The sequence below is a fragment of the Cervus elaphus genome, chromosome 19 (genome assembly GCF_910594005.1).
Source record: "Cervus elaphus chromosome 19, mCerEla1.1, whole genome shotgun sequence".
Lineage (NCBI taxonomy): Eukaryota > Metazoa > Chordata > Mammalia > Artiodactyla > Cervidae > Cervus > Cervus elaphus.
Genome location: NC_057833.1, coordinates 72,841,533 through 72,862,532, shown reverse-complemented (window position 1 = coordinate 72,862,532; position 21,000 = coordinate 72,841,533). Strand labels below are relative to the sequence as shown.

The 21,000-nt window shown below is 49.6% G+C and overlaps 1 protein-coding gene across 2 annotated transcripts in view; it reads left to right on the top strand.

The window, feature by feature from the left end:
* Window positions 1-21,000, top strand: part of ADARB1 (adenosine deaminase RNA specific B1) — a 113,903-nt gene that overhangs the window by 71,190 nt on the left and 21,713 nt on the right. For both annotated transcript variants that reach the window (XM_043874057.1, XM_043874058.1), the window contains exons 3-9: window positions 3,348-3,422; window positions 7,183-8,117; window positions 12,299-12,413; window positions 13,128-13,296; window positions 13,905-14,053; window positions 15,343-15,511; window positions 20,539-20,720. In XM_043874057.1, coding sequence (XP_043729992.1) covers window positions 3,395-3,422; window positions 7,183-8,117; window positions 12,299-12,413; window positions 13,128-13,296; window positions 13,905-14,053; window positions 15,343-15,511; window positions 20,539-20,720 — 1,747 coding nt within the window. In that variant the 5' untranslated portion in view covers window positions 3,348-3,394. The remainder of the gene's footprint in view (window positions 1-3,347; window positions 3,423-7,182; window positions 8,118-12,298; window positions 12,414-13,127; window positions 13,297-13,904; window positions 14,054-15,342; window positions 15,512-20,538; window positions 20,721-21,000) is intronic.

The following is a 21,000-nucleotide window of genomic DNA, read 5'->3' as shown; positions in this document are numbered from 1 at the left end:
AGAGCACCCATACCTCACCCGGGGTGAGGGGCGGTCAGCACTCATGTCCATTCTAGATCTCAAGGGAATTACTTTTAGTAAGTCTCCGTAGTGGGAAGGTTAAAACACACACCAGTACAGAACTGCAGCCTGAACCCCACATCCCGGGCAGCACCAGCATTGCCAGCTCCTCAGTTTCATCCGTGTCTACTTTCTCCCACTGCACTGGATCATCTTTATAATAAATCCCAGGTTCCACTTCATCTGTAAGCATTTCGTTATATATTACCAAAAGATAAAAACGCTATTTCCAGACCTAAAATGATCGAAAGTAATGCCTTAATATAGTCAGCTATCCAGACAATATTTTTATTTTAAGTTTTTCAGTTGCAGAGTCTGTCTGATTCATTTTAGGTTCTTATAGTATCCAGTACTGTGCTTTTCATATAGTAAATTTTCAGAAAACATATGTTGAAGTAATTCATGAATATAAAATATTAATACTTTAAAAACTATCTGAAACACTTTCTTGAATAAAGGAGTCTAAATAGAAACTCATAGGGGCTTCTGGCGACCCAGTGGTTAACACTCTGCTTCCACTGCAGGGGCCCGGGTTCGATCCCTGCTTGGGGAACTATGATCCCACATGCTGCATGGCATAGCCAAAAAACAGAAACCCATTTAACTTTTAACTCATTTAACTGTGTATTTGCCAGATACACAGTAAGGGTTAATGTTATTAACAAATGATTGTCATGGAAACTATTTTATATATGTGTTGTATGAGAGAGAGATATAAGAAATAATCATGATTTAGCTCATTTTAGTCACCATTTTCTTTTTTTTTTTTTTCATTTATTTTTATTAGTTGGAGGCTAATTACTTCACAACATTGCAGTGGGTTTTGTCATACATTGACATGAGTCAGTCATGTATTCCCCATCCCGATCCGCCCTCTCACCTCCCTCTCCACCCGATTCCTCTGGGTCTTCTCAGTGCACCAGGCCCGAGCACTTGTCTCATGCATCCCACCTGGGCTGGTGATCTGTTTCACTATAGATAATATACATGCTGTTCTTTTGAAACATCCCACCCTCACCTTCTCCCACAGAGTGCAAAAGTCTGTTCTGTACTTCTGTGTCTCTTTTTCTGTTTTGCATATAGGGTTATCATTACCATCTTTCTAAATTCCATATATATGTGTTAGTATGCTGTAATGCTCTTTATCTTTCTGGCTTACTTCACTCACTGTGTATAATGGGCTCCAGTTTCATCCATCTCATTAGAACTGGTTCAAATGAATTCTTTTTAACGGCTGAGTAATATTCCATGGTGTATATGTACCACAGCTTCCTTATCCATTCATCTGCTGATGGGCATCTAGGTTGCTTCCATGTCCTGGCTATAATAAACAGTAGTCACCATTTTCTTAAAAGCAATAAATTTGCCTTTTACTGATTTATAATTTAATTTGTATACAAAGCAACATGTTACTACAAAATATGCAAATCTCTTTTTTTTTTTCCCTCAATGGCAATTTGATGGGATTCTTTATTATGGGTTTAGAAAAGGCAGAGGAACCAGGGATCTAATTGCCAACATCAGTTGGATCATAGAGAAAGCAGGGAAATTCCAGAAAAACATCTGCTTCTGCTTCATTGCTAAAGCCTTTGACTGTGTGGATCACAAGAAACTGTGGAAAATTCTTCAAGAGATGGGATACCAGAACAGCTTACCTATCTCCTGAGAAACCTGTATACAGGACAAGAAGCAATAGTTATAACCAGACGTGGAACAACTAACTGGTTCAAAATTGGGAAAGAAATACGTCAAGGCTATATATTGTCATCCTGCTTTTTTAACTTTTATGCAGAGTGCATCATGCAAAATGCTGGACTGGATGAAGCACAAGCTGGAATCAAGACTGTCAGGAGAAATATCAGCACCCTCAGATATGCAGATGATACCACTCTAACGGCAGAATGTGAAGAGGAGCTAAGGAGCCTCTTGATGAGGGTGAAAGGGAAGAGTGAAAAAGCTGTTTTGAAATGCAACATTCAGAAAACAAAGATCATGGCATCCGATCCCATCACTTCATGGGAAATAGAAAGGGAAAAAGTGGAAACAGTGACAGATTTTATTTTCTTGGGCTCCAAGATGACTGTGGACAGTGACTGTAGCCATGAAATGAAGATACTTGCTCCTTGGAAGAAAAGCTATGTCACACGTAGACAGCATATTAAAAACCAGAGATAGCAGTTTGCCACCATAGTCAAAGCTATGCTTTTTCCAGCAGTTATGTACCATGTGAGAGTTGGACCGTAAAGAAGGCTGAGTGCCGAAGAATTGATGCTTTCAAATTGTGGTGCTGGAGAAGACTCTTGAGAGTCCCTTGGACAGCAAGGAGATCAAACCAGTGAATCCTAAAGGAAATCAACCCTGAATACTCATTGAATGGGCTAATGCTAAAGTTCCAATACTTTGGCCACCTGATGGGAAGAGCCAACTCATTGGAAAAGACCCTGATGCTGGAAAAGATTGAGGGCAAGAGGAGAAGTGGGTGGCAGAGGATGAGATGGTTGGATGGCACCACCGACTCAATAGACGTGAATTTGAGGAAACTTCAAGAGATAGTGGAGGACAGAGAAGCCTGGTGTGCTGCAGTCCATTGGGTCCGCAAAGAGTCGGACATGACTTAGCAACCAAACAGCAGCAAATATGTTAGTATAATCCTGCAAAGTACAGCCAAAATATTTAGGAAGAGGAAACTCTTGAATTTGTTAAAAATTATATAATTGGAATAATTGTTCTTTGAGGATTTCCTGTGGTTTCTCCTGCCAACAAAATAATAAGTTATACACGGTTAAGAAATTAGATCAGATTTGAGGAATTACCTGCTTTTTAATGTCATCCATGCGATGCTGCTCAAGATGAGACGGGACTGGTGGGGTGAATGCTGAGGCGTGTTTGTTCTTGCTCCACAGCTTTATCTTATGACCCAAAAACTCTACTGAAGTCTCTCCAGAGCAGAGATCATGTGGCAGCCGGCCTGAGTTCTTTCTGGGGTCTGTCTTGATGAGGAGTCTGTGATGCATAGGTCCTCATCCTGCCCTGGCTTGGAGCTCTCCATGGTCCTGACCCCAGATTCCAGGCTGCCTCTGCAACGTGGCCTGAAATCTGCCCCACCCCCACCCCAGCTGCAGAGTCCTGGCCAGGACCCTGGGGTTCCTGACATGTGCTCAGGACGTGGGAGCGTCAGAATGCTGTCCAGAGGGCAGACCTAACCATCCTGTTTCACCATTTTCCCACAGAGGAGACTTAACTCACGTTCCTTGTCCACTCATTGTGGTCTTCTTGATGTCTTTCAGACAGAAACAGCCTCCGCCAGTCAAGAAACCCTCAAAAGTATTTTGCCATGGATGTAGAAGATGAAGAAAACATGAGTAAGATCCAGGCCTATCCTGTAGTGTCAAGTGGCTCATTTTTCTCTTAAAATCTTAGTGTTTTAAATTTATCCAGTGGGACTGATTTGGGGAGGGTGATTGTTTTCCTTCGATACAGCCTGTTCACAGTGGCATGTGTTTAATTTTCATATATTCTCTACAGTAGGTCTCGGAGTCTGCTGTGGGCATTTTCCTTATAGCGGTTTGTCTGAATTTTCATTCTTCTTTTCACCCTGGGGCCCCAGTGCACATGGCTGAAAGGAGGGGCCCAGCCTCCAGGCCCACATGCCATAAAGCCACATGCTTCGTGTCCCTGTGTGCTTCTTGTAACACTGGCCCTGATTTCCATCTGTGTAAATCTAAGCTGGCCTTTGAGATTGGCCATGTAGGTGATGGTGCCTAGAATCTTCAGGTGCAGTGGGCTGTCCTGCACTTTGAGGGAAGGGCTCACACAAGTCTCTTGGTCTTGTTTGATGAGCCTCAGGGCTGGAGTTGGCTGAAGCCCTTCCTCACTGCCCGCCCTGGCCCTTGGCCCCACCCTTGACGCTGTTCCCTGTAAAGAGTCAGTAGACACACTTCTCTGTTCTGTTTGTTGCTGATCCTGGGTAGCAGAGCAGTTAGATCAGGTTAAATGTTCCCACAGAGGCTGGGCGTGTTCTGTAGGGAGGTCACAGCAGAGACCTGAGAGTTCTGGTGTGTGTAATGTGCGCCCTTCCCTGTTACCTGTGTGTGTTGAGGTGTCCCTGGAAGAGTCCACAGGTGTAAGGGATGAACGGTCACTCAGGATGAGAACACACCTCAGCCCAGTGTCCTGCGGCCTCACCCAAAGCCTGTAGCCGAGGCATTGGGGTTGTCATGTCTGCCCACAAAATCCAGGCCTCTGTCCCCGAGGGTAGTGGGTACTGTGGGTTGCTGGGTCTCTGCCGGGTGACCCTGCAATTGTGTGCCCTCATGTGAGAGGCCACCCCGGGACACTGGCATGAGAAGTCGTGACCAGGTACGGTTTCAGGCCACGTGGCAATGCCTCCTCCCATGGCATGGGTGAAGCCTCTGGCTGCCCACACTTTCTCCAGGCTGCTGCCCCAGCAGTCACTCTTGGGGGGCTTTGGGGCCACCCACTCCCCACACCCACTGTCGCCCATGCAGCCCTCCCCCTGCCATCAGGACTGTGAGCTGTCGTCCACGGTGCTGACTATCGGGTTTGGGAGGAAGTTTCTCAATGCTGTAGGTTATGTAACTGTCCCCAGACTGCTCTGGAGGTCAGTTACCAGATAAAGAGTCCTTCTGAATATGTTTTCTGGAAAGATAAGCTGCTGGTTCTAGTGCTGAAACTGAAATGCCAGTCCCATATTTTTCTGTCATTTTGAAAGCAATGAAACATTTTTATCATGATTAGTATTCACATTTATGAAATAAAATAGCGTGATATGGAAATAGAAAGCATCTATTTAAGAAGAGTTGTGAGGGTGGGATGTCTTCTTACAGTTCTAGTGTTATATTTGCCTTTATGGAGAAGCGTTTTTAGGAAAGTAGAGCATGAGTAGTATTTCTGAGCTTCTGAAGCACATGAGAATGTAGAATTCATGTGAACTGAAGCACATAAGAATGTAGAATTTATGTGGACTCTCTTGTAGAAAGTGTATTTTTCTATAATCAACACTTTTTACTTTTAAAGGAAAGCATTGGTTTCAGAGAGTGTGAACGTTTGATTAAATGCGTGTCAGAATGTTTATCGTGACTTGACTTCTTTGCTGATCATTCTGTTTAGCAGTAACATGAGAATGTACGCAGCCACGCGTTGTGCCGTGTTCTCGCTCACTTGTTCATCTAAACTCTGTCTCGCTCTGCCCTCTCTAACCTTCTGTTTCCTTTGAGCACCGAAAGGAGTAACCTATTGAGCTTTTGCTGGAGGATGTTATAAATGAAAATTTAGTGTTCATTCCGTCAGCTTTGTCAACTGGGAGAAGTGGTGTGTGTGTCAGGTGTACCTGGGAGACAGTGAGTCATAGGAAGGCTTGAAAAGTGAAAGCAAAGTTGCCCAGTCATGTGCAGCTCCTTGCAACCCCATGGACTGTAGCCTGCCAGGCTCCTCCACCCATGAGATTTTCCAGGCAAGAATACTGGAGCGGGTTGCACCTTCACCAGGGAATCTTCCCAACCCAGGTATCAAACCCTGGTCTCCCACAGCACAGGCAGACTCTTTACTGTCTGAGCCACCAGGGGACGCGTAGCAGTGTCCTAATCTCAGCCACAGCGGAGATAGAGTCAGTCTCCCTGTGGCTGTGTTTGCACCAGCACTATCCTCGCATCTCAGTGAGGATGGCCGCCGGGAGCCCGGGAGCCTGAACTGTGGGCACTGGCAGCCGGGGACCCAGACTGCTGCCGAGTGAAGTGCCTTGCATGGGTCCAGCTGGTGAAGGTCTTTACGGCCATCCTCAGCCTCCTTAGCGTGGTCAGAGTCTACTTTCACGTTAAGTAATAGAAACAGCCTCCTTAGCATAGTCAGAATCTTCTTTCACGTTAAACAGTAGCGATGGAGCAGGGGCCACCTAATGGGGCACCTATAAACCAACTTATGATTGTGAGCAATATTCCATTGCTGAAAACACTTGTGGATTCTCAAAAGGTAGCAGTAGGGCTTTAAATACTCTCACATCAACAGTATTGTAAAGCCCGGTGGTCATTAACCTTGAGCTTCCTGCAGCCAGCGGCCTATGCAAGCTGACCAGGAAAACAAGAAGTTACTGCTTTTTCTCTTTTCCAAAAAGCTTGATACACTTAAAGGGAAGAGTGAGTGCTTTTTTATTCCCATTTTTTTGAAATTAAAATCATGTTTATTTTGCCATGAACTTTTAGAGTTCTAAAATTATGTTTATTAGTTGTAAAAGTAAGCTACCTTTAAAAGGTAGTATAACCAAATTATTTTGTAATTTCATCAAATATTTGTTTTTCTAAAAAAGAGCACATTGCCAGCCTCAGGAGAGTTAGGAAGCTGTGGCCACCACTGGCAGTGTCAGTCTTCATGTCTGGCCTTATATGTTTTTTTCTGTCATGGGGTGTATTAAGGATTCAGAGGCAAATTGGTCCCCATAACATGTTGACAAAATGTTAACTGAGCACCAGAAGAAGAAGCTGTGTCCTTCAAAATAATTTCCAAAAGGCCAGAACACTTTACATAAACAGTTTTCTAAGACTTATCCATGAACCAAATCAAACAACTGCACATATTAATTGAATATTTTAAACCAGAAAAACTAAGTGACTTGTGAATGTGTATTTTAAATCATGTTTTCTCTTCTGGAAAGGCTGCAGTTGAAAGCCCAATATGGGTGTGGTATAAGAAACAGCCTTGAAAAGGAGGAAATGCTAGAATAAAAGGCACTTTGTTGATACTGATGTTAGATTATTAATGTAAGGTCTTCTTGGATTAGTTTATTCCACATTTTGATAAACTTGAATAGATACCTTTAGATGCTTCAGAATATTCTCATAGAAAAAGATGATTTAAAGATTCACCTTTTGATGCAAAAGCAGTCGTTGAGACTAAATAGAAACAGGATTAGCCATTATTTAGCAGAACATCAAATTGCTCATTTTAGTGTAGGCGGATAGTTCTGTGGTTAAAAGTACAGCCAGGAATAAGATGTATAAGCACACATCACTTAACCAGTTACAAAGAGAGATAAAGGAATCTATAAATTTTGCATTTACAAGATCCTGCAACGAAGGCGTTGTAAGTTACTCTTTCTGGGCACCACAGGTTCGAGCAGCACAGATGTTAAGGAAAACTGCAATCTGGACGGCGCGCCCCCCAAGGACGGCAGCGCCCCAGGGCCTGGCGAGGGTGCCCTGCTCTCCAACGGGGGCAGCGGGGGCACCAGCAGGAAGCGGGCCCTGGATGAAGGCAGCAACGGCCATGCCAAGTTCCGCCTGAAGAAGCGGAGGAGGGCGCCGGGGCCAGCACTGCCCAAGAACGCGCTGATGCAGCTGAATGAGATCAAGCCTGGTCTGCAGTACACGCTGCTGTCACAGACGGGGCCAGTACATGCGCCCCTTTTCCTCATGTCTGTCGAGGTCAACGGACAGGTGTTTGAGGGCTCCGGCCCCACGAAGAAGAAGGCCAAGCTGCACGCGGCTGAGAAGGCCCTGCGCTCATTTGTCCAGTTCCCCAACGCGTCCGAGGCCCACCTGGCCATGGGCCGCAGCCTGTCTACCAACGCAGATTTTACGTCTGACCAGGCCGACTTCCCTGATGCGCTCTTCAACGGCTTCGAGACGCCCGACAGGTCGGAGGTGCCCTTCTACCTGGGCTCCAATGGCGACGATTCCTTCAGCTCCAGCGGGGATCTCAGCCTGGCCGCGTCCCCGGTGCCCGCCGGCCTGGCCCAGCCGCCCCTGCCTGGGCCCCCGCCTTTCCCGCCGCCCAGCGGGAAGAACCCTGTGATGATCTTGAACGAGCTGCGCCCGGGACTCAAGTACGATTTCCTCTCAGAGAGTGGGGAGAGCCACGCCAAGAACTTCGTCATGTCTGTGGTCGTGGACGGCCAATTTTTTGAAGGCTCTGGGAGGAACAAAAAGCTGGCCAAGGCCCGGGCCGCGCAGTCCGCCCTGGCGACTATCTTTAACTTGCACTTGGATCAAACCCCGTCTCGCCAGCCCATCCCTAGCGAGGGCCTGCAGCTGCACCTGCCGCAGGTGAGGAGAGCCGCTGAGCGCCGTGTGTGGCTAATGCTCTGAGACAAGGTGTGGTTGTTGGGTCAGTTTCTCCGCCACCCTGTCCCCAGCAGAGAGAGAGCTCCTGTAAGCCAGGCTGCCAGGTGGCCTTCCCTTCACTGTGCTGGCTGTGTGGTCACGGGGAGCCCAGCCGAAGCCAACGCCGACAGGTGCTCTGTGGTCAGTGCTGCCCACGGTGGGCAGGCCGAGGTGCGCTCACCTTGTTGCCCACCCTGTGGCGACCACACCCCGCAGAGCCCGTCTCAGAGGAGCGGGGAGGGCAGGAGAGGGGCCAGAGCCCTGCGCCTGTCACAGCTCAGCGGTCTCCTCCCTCCACGTCTCACATGGATCCCCAGGTGCAGGAGAGGTGAGGCCGGCCAGTCAGCAGCTGAAACCCAAGTTGGGGTCAAGGTACCAGGGCCTTGTGGAGCATGTCCAGGCAGAGGCCAAGCCTCCACAGTGGTGAGCACATGTCAGAAGAGTTAGGGCATCGGGGCCTCCACGAGTGCTGCAGGGACCCTGCACCTGGAGTCCCCATGGGGTCCCTACAGCTCTGCCTGCTCAGCCACAGGTGGGCACTGCTTTTAGTTTGGCCTTGGACAGGGCACAGAGCAGGAAAATCAGGTGAAGAGGGGAGGGGTCATCTCAGGGTGAGGGAGGGGTCATCTCAGGGTGAGGAGGGGGTCATCTCAGGGTGAGGAGAGGGTCATTCAGGGTGAGGAGAGGGGTCATCTCAGAGTGAGGGAGGGGTCATCTCAGAGTGAGGGAGGGGTCATCTCAGGGTGAGGGACGGGTCATCTCGGGGTGAGGGAGGGGTCATCTTGGGGTGAGGGACGGGTCATCTCGGGGTGAGGGAGGGGTCATCTCAGGTGAGGGAGGGGTCATCCTGATCAGGGTGAAGGAGGAGTCATCTCAGGGTGAGGGAGGGGTCATCCTGATCAGGGTGAAGGAGGGGTTATCTCGGGGTGAGGGAGGGGGCATCTCAGGGTGAAGAGGGGTCATCTCAGGTGAGGGAGGGGTCATCCTGATCAGGGTGAGGGAGGGGGCATCTCAGGGTGAGGGGAGGGGTCATCTTAGGTGAGGGGAGGGGTCATCTCAGAGTGAGGGAGGGGTCATCTCAGGGTGAGGGAAGGGTCATCTCAGGGTGAGGGAGGGGTCATCTCAGGGTGAAGAGGGGTCATCTCAGGTGAGGGAGGGGTCATCCTGATCAGGGTGAGGGAGGGGGCATCTCAGGGTGAAGGGAAGGATCATCTCAGGGTGAAGAGGGGTCATCTCAGGGTGAGGGAGGGGACATCTCAGGGTGAGGGGAGGGGTCATAGGGGTCATCTCAGGGTGAGGGAGGGTCATCTCAGGGTGAGGGAGGGGACATCTCAGAGTGAGGGAGGGGGCATCTCAGGATGAAGGGAAGGGTCATCTCAGGGTGAAGAGGGGTCATCTCAGGGTGAGGGAGGGGACATCTCAGGGTGAGGGGAGGGGTCATCTATGGTGAAGATGGATCATCTCACAGTGAGGAGAGGGGACATTTCAGCATGAAGAGAAGGGACATTTCAGGGTGAAGGGTGATGTCATCTCACAAAAAGGTGAGGGGTCATCTCAGGGTGAAAAGGGGACATTTCAGGGGGGCCTCTGAGAAGAGTGAAGGAGAAAGAAATGCTTAGTTATCTCAACACCCTAGAACTGTTTGGTTATTTTTTGCTTCTTTTCATGGAAATCCAACATCTTTCTAGTCTATCATGAAGATGTTTATTTCAGGGAGAAAGTCTCACCCTGTTTTCTAATCCTTTCTATCATCATAAGATTCAGTTTGAGGATAAAATACTCATTGATGTGATGAGAAGGTATGGAGGAACCCAGATTGACAGGCCAGCCTGCACTCCCCCGGGAAAACCCACCCCCATCCTTCCCTTGGGGGACCCTTGAGGACCAATAGTTCTCAACTGTGAAAGAAGGAACTTTATTATTATTATTATTATGTGCTTAAAACAACCAAAACAGCATCAATGTAAAGTAATATATTCCAAGTATATATATATATATTTAATGAGCCAAGTAACTGCTTCCCGTATTAGACACCTGTTATGTGATTTTTAAGGACTATTGGTCCATTTATCATTGCACACATTGGGGGCACCAGTTCTCGAGGGACTTTATTTTCAAGTTGACTATTTGATGCAGTCTTTTAGCCGAGGTTCATCCATGCTGTGGTCATGGTGACTCCTGATAAGCGCTGTCTTCTCCTAGTGTCAGCAGTCGTGTAAAGAGATTGGGGTCATCGAAAGCTGCATGGGAGTCACCTGTGGGGGAAGGGATGAGTGGGATGAGTGTGCGTGCGTGCGTGTGCACTGGCAGCCGGCTTCTGTCCTGGCCGTGACAGCAGTGGGGAGCAGTGACTAGAGCTGCTGGCTTGGGAGGGGCCTCATCAGCCCTGCCCAGCTGCTTTGGTGGCCTAGGCCAGCCGGGTCTGGGGAGGTGAACTTTCTCCTCCCCATCCCCCACTGCTTCCAGGGGCCCCAGGGTGGCTCCCTGCCCTCAAGCGGTACCCAAGGATGCAGTCATGCCCTCCTCGGAGGACCTGTGGGCGGCCTTCAGAGAGTCGGTCCTCTTAGCATCATTTCTGGACTCGATGGCCTTTTCCAGACATACATTCTGGGAGGGAGGTGTCTTGCTGTCTTCCTTGGGTCACCCTGAAGGATGTGGGGGGGCCGTCCCTGGTCCCAGGGACTTGTTGCTTCCATGTTGCCTTCATGCGGCATTGAGAGATTATAAAGTCAGATGGTACTGCCCACATGGTGAGCGCAGGGCTATCCATGAACTTGATGGACGTGGCCCAAACAAGGCATCCCAGGAGCCCACCCAGTCCCCACTGTGACAGCATGTTTGCTGTGTGACCTTGTCTGCCCCAAAGCTGGAGGGAGGGGCTTCATGCCAGTGTGTCGGGGGGATGGTGGGTGGGGGACTGCCCAGGCAGAGGCGTGGCGGCAGCCCAGAATCTCCGTCAGCCCGTCTGGAGCTCCTCACCCGGTAAGGGGGCTGCTGTCTCCTCTTGCTCACATTCCCTCCACTTCCGGCCCTGTCCACAGTCTTGCTGCCTTTCTTGCACTCACCCATGGCCTTGTTCTTCTTCTGAGGATGCAGGGTGGGGTCCTGGCCCTGTCCCTACTCTCCTGTTCCCCTCCTACTTGGCCGTGAGCACCATCTTCTGGGGCTTGTTGCTGGTGCGGGGATGGGACAATGTCCTGACGACTGTTCTTTCCGGATAAGCTGCCACAGAGGATGATGGCTCTTCTGTCCATTCAGGAGTGTTTCATTGAGGGCTTAGCTGGGGACTCGAGACAAGTGTGAGCTGCTGGGACGTGGGTCCCACGTGACTCCTTGCACCCCCTCCCATCAGGCATTGTTCCCAGAACACAGGGGGTCCCTCAGTCCATGCTGTAGAAGAAGGCCCAGGTCCACACTCTGGAAGCCGTTCGCTCCCAAGTGCAGCACTGCACGCCCCCCAGACGTGACCAGCAGTCGCTCTGCACAGTGGCCCTGCAGCCTTCCCGTCGTCCCAGCTAGGGGCAGAGCCCTCGCTTATGGGGCTCAGAGCGGTGCTGCTCGCTGGTCTCAGATGCGGAAGTAACAGGCACAGGTGGACTGGTGCCTTGGGAGGGAGGTGCTGAGATATGGTTTCCCTTCTGACTCCCCTTTCCTTCCTGAGTGTCCCCTGCAGGGCCGTTCTGGCTTCTGCCCTGAGGTGACCGGTCGGTCCCTCCTGTGGTGTTACTTCCTCCAGAAGCCCTAGTGCTTGGGGAGTGTGGCTGCAGGACTCAGAGCTCTGGTTCCAAGCCACAGAGGGAGGCAGGTGACCTTGCCGCCCTGGGCCTGGGATCCCCCTGGAGACAGGGCTGGGGTGGGAGGCCTTAGCTGCTCTGTGCTGCTCCCACGTGGCTGGGCTGCTACCAGCCTGTCTGTAGAGACCCTCGTATGCCCCTTGGATGCCTGTTTCCAAGAAATGTCTTGGAGGAAAAACTATGTGCATGCATGCGTGCATGCACACACACACACACACACACACACACACACGCGTGCACACGTGCTGATTTGCCAGACCTACTGTGTGGCTCAAAGAAGAGGCCCCAGAACGTAACCCCAGAGGGCGCTGACCCCCTCTTGGTCCTCAGGTCCTGGCCGATGCCGTGGCCCGCCTGGTGCTGGATAAGTTTGGGGACCTGACAGACAGCTTCGCCTCCCCCCACGCGCGCAGGAAGGTCCTTGCTGGAATCGTCATGACAACAGGTAACCGTGTCGGTGTGTGTCCACTGCGTGTTCTCACGCTTAATGAAGAAGACCCACTCTCAGTCTACAGAAGTCTCTGACAGCAGCAGGAAGCAACTTTTTCGTTCTCCTTCAGAATGTCTGCTGTGTGCAACTGGAGGAGCTGCACTTATGTTTTTTTCCCACCATTTCATCTGTTTAACCTGAGTGTTTTGTTTGGAGAAAGCGTCCTGTATTAGTATTTGATTCCAGTAATCTTATATGAATCATCTTGAGCAAGTCTGGGAAATGCAGGAGACCTGTTGGTTTTCGCTTCACTGAGAGTAGCCGTCTCTGGTGTGTCTGTTCATGTCACTGTTGCCAGATAACCCTTCCCTGCGAGAGGAGGCTTCCATAAGCATAGGGAGTCCGTGGGGGAAACACGCTTGGGGATGGCAACAGAAACCCGGCTAAATTTGCCCCTAAGTTCCCAGCTGTGAAGGGATCCCTCCCCAAGTCCTCTTCCACCTCCCAGGAGTGAGCCCCCTGAGCAGCATCTACATGGACCACTCCTGGGAGCAGGAACCACAACCACGGCCAGTGCCTGCATCCCTGGGGCGGCAGGAGGACCTTCGGCTCCTGGGGGCTGGGTCTGGGGCTGTCTCGGGGCCCTCTCTTCTTGGAGTATCTGCTCAGCCCAGCTGTCTGAGCCGATTCCTGGAGAGGAATCGCGAGATGGTTTCTTCTATGTTCCAGGCACAGACGTGAAGGATGCCAAGGTGATCAGCATCTCCACGGGAACAAAGTGCATCAATGGCGAGTACATGAGTGACCGCGGGCTCGCACTCAACGACTGCCACGCGGAGATCATAGCCCGCAGGTCCCTGCTGAGGTTTCTCTACACGCAGCTTGAGCTTTACTTAAAGTGAGTGTCTGAGGAAATGGGTGAAGGAAGCTGTTTTCCATAAAAAAAATTTTCCTCCAATCAAAGTTTATTGCATCCTTTTCACTGTGTCTGTCATCACTGAAAAATTCTCAGTGTAGTAACTTTCTGGGTTACAGTTTGGGATCCCTTTTGCCCTTGAAGCTCAGGCTGTCAAGTAGAGTTGGCTGAGTTATAACTCACATGCCCACGTACATACCTGCTATGCGTGCAGTCAGAGGGGTCATGTCTGTGTTCCAGACCCCAGGCTTTTGCTTTATACAGGAATAAGTGCTGGGGAGGTCACCATGCCCAGACGGCTGACTGTGAGTCTGACTGCTTCCTGCAGCAGGCCATGTCCTACTCTCAGCCTTTCTGTTCTGAAGGTGTGAATGAGGAGAACAGGGTCACTTGTGTACTGATGACCTATCTCATTGGTGAGCAGACAGGAGCCGTGCTAATTATCATAAACATGTCAAGTAAATACCCCATTGCAAGCTTATCTTACCCTGTTGAAAACACTGGCCTTTGAAAATCACCATAAGCTATGAGAGACTGAGTTTTGATTGGGTTCAGCTTTAAGGTTTATCTTTGCAACTTACTCCTTCCAGTAGCAAAGATGATCAAAAGAGATCCATCTTTGAGAAGTCCGAGCGGGGTGGCTTCAAGCTGAAGGAGAACGTGCAGTTCCACTTGTACATCAGCACCTCCCCCTGCGGGGACGCCAGGATCTTCTCACCCCACGAGCCCATCCTGGAAGGTACTGTGCCAGGCTTGGCGGCAGCCACCGCTTCCCAAGAAAGTCCATGGCTGTGCTGGGACAGGGGAAAGGACAAACCTGTGTTCATATCCTTTCTTCTTCAAAAATCTCAACCTTGGATGTGAATCTGATAAGGATGTATAAAAACATGAACTTTTCTTCTCAATTAGTAATTTGAAATTTTTAATGAATGAAAATGTGGATTCAAATAAGAAATTAGAGTGAGGATATTAAATCAAAATTGTGTTCAGATTTTGAATTTGGATGACATGCATCTCTAGATTGGAAATGCACGTCGTGGTCCGTGTTTCTGGTGGGTTGTGATATCACGAGAGTGTGACGGAGTCTCAGAAGCAGGTGTCGATGGACGGGAAGGCCTCGCGCTGACCTCCGTGTTGCTCTCATTCTTGTTTGTGCTCTTGTTTCATAGTAACTTGTATCCACAACCCTACTTATGAGCTTAAGCATTATTTGTTCCAAATAGAACTTTTGATTACATTATTTTTCTTGATTATAAAAGCAACAGGTGGGGACTTCTCTGGTGACCCAGTGGCTAAGACTTCTCGCTCCCAATGCAGGGGGCCTGGGTTTGATCCTGGTCAGGGAACTGGATCCCACATGTTGCAATTAAAGATCCCATGTGCTGCAACCAAGATCTAAGATCCTGCAGTCCACAAAGAAGACCCAGCACAGATAAATAAATAGATAAATAAAAATTTTTTAAAAGAAAAGACAAAATTATAAAAAAAATATATAAAAAGCAGCAAGTATGCACTGTAGAAATTGCCAAATGTTTTTAAAACATAAAAAGTAACATTTAAATCACTGTATTCATGTAAAAAAATCTCTGGGTGTTTGTGAATGTTTCCTATGGATTTATTTCCACATCCCTATAGATTTATTTTTGAAAATTTAAATATGCAGCAAAGAAATATAGCAAATACTCTAATATCCATCACCTAGAATTAGCAAATGTCAGCCTTGTGTTCTGTCTGCTTCAGCTAGTTTCTAATCCTAGAAATACCTCATTTGGTTAAAGTGGAGGCCCTCTTTTCTCCCAACCACCAAGGAAACCATTTTTGTGAATTTGGTTTGTATTGTATCCTCCTGTCCAATTTTTTGTGCTTGCATCGAGCACATGTCTTAGGTGCATGTAGAATGAACACATGCACACATGCGTGTGAATCGCATTTTGAATTGATCAAGTGTTGTTAGACATGCTTTCTGATGAGTTAAATAGATGGTCGACTAGCAGACCCTCTCAAGAGGACCTTGTGTCTCTGTCTTAGAGCCAGCAGATAGACATCCAAATCGAAAAGCCCGCGGACAGCTGCGGACGAAGATTGAGTCTGGTGAGGGGACCATCCCCGTTCGCTCCAACGCCAGTGTCCAGACGTGGGACGGGGTGCTGCAGGGGGAGCGGCTGCTCACCATGTCCTGCAGTGACAAGATGGCAAGGTAAGTCCCCTTGGATGTACACCTGGGCCTGCCCCCACCCCTGCATGCCTGGGGGCCCCGGGGTGTTTCCAGAGACACCCGGGCATGTGTCCCACAGATTCACTGAAGGACTCAGGTTTTTAAAAGGTGCTTCAGGGGCCACCTTGAGAAGAGAGGTGGGGTCTCTGTGGACAGAGGCTCTGGAGCCAGGTCCTTTTGAGTTTTTATGGAGGCTTCACTACAAAGGCACCATTGATTAAAATCATGGCTGTTGGTACGGGAACTCAACCTCCAGCCGCTCTCCCCTACCAGGAGGTCAAGAGGATGGGGCTAAAAGTTCCCACCATATGTGATCAGTATTTGGCTCCACAGCCAACCAGCCCCCTGTCCTCAGGTGGGTGATACAATCTACCTCATTAACATAGACACCTATGGTTAATCACTTAGGAAGTTCCCAGGGCCTAGGAGCTGTGAGCCAGGAACCCCAGAAGAAGACCAAATATATATAAGAAAAATATATTTCTTACCGTCTGAATGACCAGGTGTACTTTTCTGATAAATCACAAAATGAGTTACTGTAGGTCTTGAGGTCAGATAGTCAGTCCTCCAACTTTGTTCTCCTGTGTTGTATGGGCTCTCCTGGGCCTTCTGCCCCTTAATGTAAACTTTGGAATCCATTTGTCAGCATCTGCAGAATACTGTGCTAGAGTCTTGATGGGTTTGTGCTGAGTCTGTAGTTCAGATTGGAAAGAATCGAGTCTTCCTCTCCATGAACATGGGCTATCTCTCCATTTACTTAATTTTTTGATTCTTTTGTCAGTTTTATAGTTTTTCTTGTAGAGGTCTTGTATTTTTGTTAGATTTGTACCTAAATATTTAATTTTGGGAGGTGTTAATGTAAACAGTGTTGTGTTTTAAACTTCAAGTTCATTGTTGGTCACAGCTGATTTTTGATCAAGGTTCAAAGCCAGTTCAGTAGAGAAAGAATAGTGTTGTTAACAAATGATGCTGGGACAACTGAACACCCTATGTAAAAAGAAACAAGAGTACTTCCTATTTTTCGCCATATACAAAAGTTAACTGAAAATGTGTCATAGACCTAAATGTGTAAAAGTTTTAGAAGGAAAGAGCAGAAAATCCTGGCCACTGGGATGGGTTATGTCTTAGATGCAACATCAGAAGCACACTCCTTGAGAGGAAAAAAAATGGTGTTAGACATAATCAAATTAAAAATTGCTTCTCTGAATGACTCTGTTAAAAGAATGAGAAATAAAGTCACCGACTGGAAGAAAATATTTACACATCGTACATCTAATAAAGGACCTAGATCCACACTATACAAAGACTTTTAAAGCCAACAAGGGGGAAAAAACAGTTTTTAAAATGGGCAAAATATTTTAATGGATACTTCACCAAAAAAGATGTCCTATGAGGGCACATTCTTCACTCCAGGATTAGAGCCCTGTCGGGTACGGTGGGGACCCCAAGCCCTGGAGTGTCATCCTCCCAGGCTAGGGACAGACACTGCAGCCAGCTTTGGGGACAGCTCACCCGTGTCTTAGATGTTAAAGGCATTTCTGGCGTGTGTTCCCTTTACTTTACTCCTGTTTCTGGAGAGAGATGGAAGCACTGTCCATGCAGGCTCACACTGGAGTGACTGAAGCTGCTTCTCCACATCTGGGAGGAGCTTGAATGGCTGTCAGTCTTTAAACAGGGTTAAGTGGGAGTATCTGTGCCTTGGGGCACTGCTCAGGCAAGGGACAGAATAAGCTGTGATGTTTAGTCAGTGGTATGTGGTCACAGCACAGGAGAACTGTGCAGCATGCCAGGAACCAAAGGAGTGCTTACCATGTGATTCCATTGCTGTAGATTTCTAGAAAGTGACAGAAGCAGGTCAGTGGTGGCCCAGGGATGGGGCAGAGCAGGAGGGGCAGGAGGAAGGCCTGGAGTAAGGCGGGAGGAGACTAGAGGGCTGGGGGTGGGGGTTTGGTTGTTGTTTAGTTGCTAAGTCATGTCTGACTCTCTGCAACCCTGTGGACTATAGCCCACCAGGCTCCTCTGTCCATGGGATTCTCCAGGCAAGAATACTGGAGTGGGTTGCCATTTCCTTCTCCGGGGGATCTTCCTGGCCCAGGAGGGTGTTTGCATGCCAGGACTCCCCAAATTCTGTGTTCTAACCCCAGGCAGGACACTGTGTGTCCATCAGGCCTCAGCAGCTCACAGAAGAAATTGCAGGGGAAGTAAGGAGATGGTCGTAAGTGAACGACATCAAACACCACAGCCGAGAACAAGAGAGCAAGTCCAAATTTGCAGACTGGAGGGAAGGACACAGAGCAGACGTTAGTACTCGGTGCGGCAGCGATGAGCAGCGAACAGTCAGAAACCCAGGGTGCTGCTTTGAGAAAGGTAATAGAATTGGCAGACCTCTGGAAGTCTGACCAAGACTCAGGGTGCAGCCAGGCCAAGTCAGGGGAGGAGGAAAGGGTGTCAGGATCTGGTAGGAACGGACACGTGCACAGATGGCCACAGTGAGTTACGGACACCATTAAAACTGAGATGACATAGAAGCTTTGTAGAAACATGTATGTTCCTAAAATTGACTCAAGCATGTGTAAGAAATTTGAATGGAGTTCCAAACATTAAGAAAAAGTAAACCAGTCATGCCCTCACTCCCAAGAAGTAAATAAATTGGAGAAAATCAAAGAGGTGGCTGCAGAGAAAGAGGATGCAGCTCTTGCAGGAGACCCTTGTGTGAGTTCTCTGCATTCTGGGGAGGTATCCTCTTCATACATACAGTCATTTCTACAAATCAGGAATGTGGGGAAGGGCCCCAGCTCATCCCTTATCCCCAGACCAAGCCAGGAAGGGAAACAAAATGACAAGCCGTCCACTAATCTAAAACATCCACATATATGCCACATCCAACATTATTTCTAGTAACTTGATTTTCTTCCCAATCTGTAACTTTGATCAAAATCTCATCATTTTTCATAGCACTTGACACTCAAGTGGAAAAGTAAGCCCATCTTGCTGAATGGTTAAGGCAGCAGGGCATGGGCGGAGGACACTCCCAGCCCTGTCCTCTGGGATCTCCTTGCAGAAGATTGAATCCTTGGTCTTTGGTGATTAATTCAACCCCGGAAGCGGGGGCGGGGCTGAGCTCCCACCCTCTGATTTTTGGTGCCCCTAGAGGGCTGCCCCTGCCTCTGACAGTCACATGGTCACCATGAACAGGGCCTGGGGGTCTGGCCTGGGTCTCACAGAAGGCAGGGCTGCCTCCCACAGACGGTTCCCGTCCCAGAGGGGTCAGGGCAGTAGGCAGGCTTCGGTGAGACCACAGTGGGGGGTGGTGGTGGGGGGTCCCGGGGGCTCTCACCTCTGGGTGAATTTGGTTGACTGGGCCGTGGGAGGGAGTAGGACAGCCTGTGCTCCGCGCAGAGCTGGGGAGGAAGCAGAGACCACCTGCCTGAGGGCAGCAGTGTACGCGACCATGCAGAGCCCTGTCCCCCACCACTGCCTCCTCCCCCTCCCCCAGACACAGAGGGGGCTGGGGGCATTGGCTGTGAGCCCCCCTGTCGTGGGGAGGCTGCGGGGTCACAGGGACAGCCAGTTTTCAGAGAGGGTTGCTGGGGGCGATAACACCCCATGCATGTTTGCTGCTGGTAAAGTCGGCCCCTCCGTGTTCCGTGTTCCCCGTGAGGCTCGCCCAGGGAAACTGAGCTGAGTGGGTGGACCACTTCCCACCAGGGCCTCCATGGAGCAATCAGGGCCTAGGATTCGCCTGTGAAGCATGTGTTCAGAATTAATGACTTGTAACTTGTATAGGTTTCTGCAAGAGCAGGGTTTTCAAGTTTGCCCCAGGAGGCTGAATTCAGCTTAATGGGGCCTAAACCCCCTGACAAGCCTCCGATTTACATAAGAAAGGGCTCCCTGTGGGTTTTGTGCGCACTGAATCCTTCCTTACTGTTCCTTGCTAGATAGGAGAAAACCTCTGCTCTAATTTCCTTCTTAGAGGGTGGGGGGAGCCGGGGATTTGTCCCGTCAGCACACACTGAGCTATGAGGCCAGGTCCCTAAATGCTGGGATGTTTTAGTGTGCTAAACAGACGAATCCCTCCTGCGTGGAGCCTGTTGATGGGAGAAGGTGGGGGACAGGTGGTAAGATCTGCAGCAGTTCAGCAGAGGGGGCACCTGGTGGGCTCCACTGGCAGCTGAGGGGGGTTGCCCAGAGACAAGGACTTTGCACAGACCAAGGTGGGGGCACTGGGGACCCTTGGCTGAGGGCTGGAGCTCTGCAGGGAGCAGAGGATGCCCATGCTGCTGGCCTGGGGAAGGGGTGTGAGGGAAGAGACACCTGAAGCCAGTGAGCTTTGCCCCCTGGGTGCTGGGACCTGGAGCCCTGAGGCCATGGAGGGCATCTCTCCTGCTGTCTGTGGGGCTCAGAGCAGTGGCGTGCGGGGTCAGGGCAGTCAGTGGCGCCACCGGGGAGCAGGAGGAGACCCGTTTCCGTCCCTCTGGAGCTACCGTTTTTTTATTTATTAGAAGTAATGAAATTAAGGTTTATTTTTTCTTTTGATTTTTCTCACAAGAAACGTGGCTCGATATGTTTTTAGAACTAATCTTCGGTAAATGTGTCATCTTGGGAAACATGGAGGCAAAAGATCATTCCAGCATAAAATAATTAAGTAGATTTTTCTCTTTAGAATCTTACTAAGTCAGTTATTTAGTGAAAATCGCTCAGTCGTGTCCAACTGTTTGCAACCCCATGTACTATGCAGTCCGTGGAATTCTCCAGGCCAGAACACTGGACTGGATAGCTGTTCCCTTCTCCAGCAGGTCTTCCCAACCCAGGGATCGAACCCAAGTCTCCTGCATTGTAGGCAGATTCTTAACCAGCTGAGCCACCAGGGAACCCCAGTCAGTTATTTAACTGCCTTTTAAATTGTTTAACACTTGTACGTAATGAGCAGCATGCCCACGTGAGCACGGCACTATGGAGGGCCCAGGCCAAAGGGACCCCGTGCTGAAGGCCTCTTCCTCTGCCTCCAGGTGGAATGTGGTGGGCATCCAGGGGTCCCTGCTCAGCATCTTCGTGGAGCCCATTTACTTCTCCAGCATCATTCTGGGCAGCCTGTACCACGGGGACCACCTCTCCAGGGCCATGTACCAGCGCATCTCCAACATCGAGGACCTGCCCCCGCTGTACACCCTCAACAAGCCTCTGCTCAGCGGCAAGTACCCCCGCTTTCTGACTGCAGCCTGCTGGTCTCACGAGTAACACACCGGTGGGGGCTACACTGAGGCGGGAGTGTGGCGGGCAGTGTTGGGCTATTCAGAAGGGGCGGAGGCGATGGATGGGTCATTTAAATGGGTCCCTCGAGGTTCCCCGCTCTTGCCAGTTGAAAACCTCGCCATTTACAGGGAAACTAGAGCCCAGGTTCGGCACCCGTGGGCTTTCCTCTCACCCGCACTCTTGCTGCTGAGTCCTGCATCCACTGTAGAGGCTTCCAG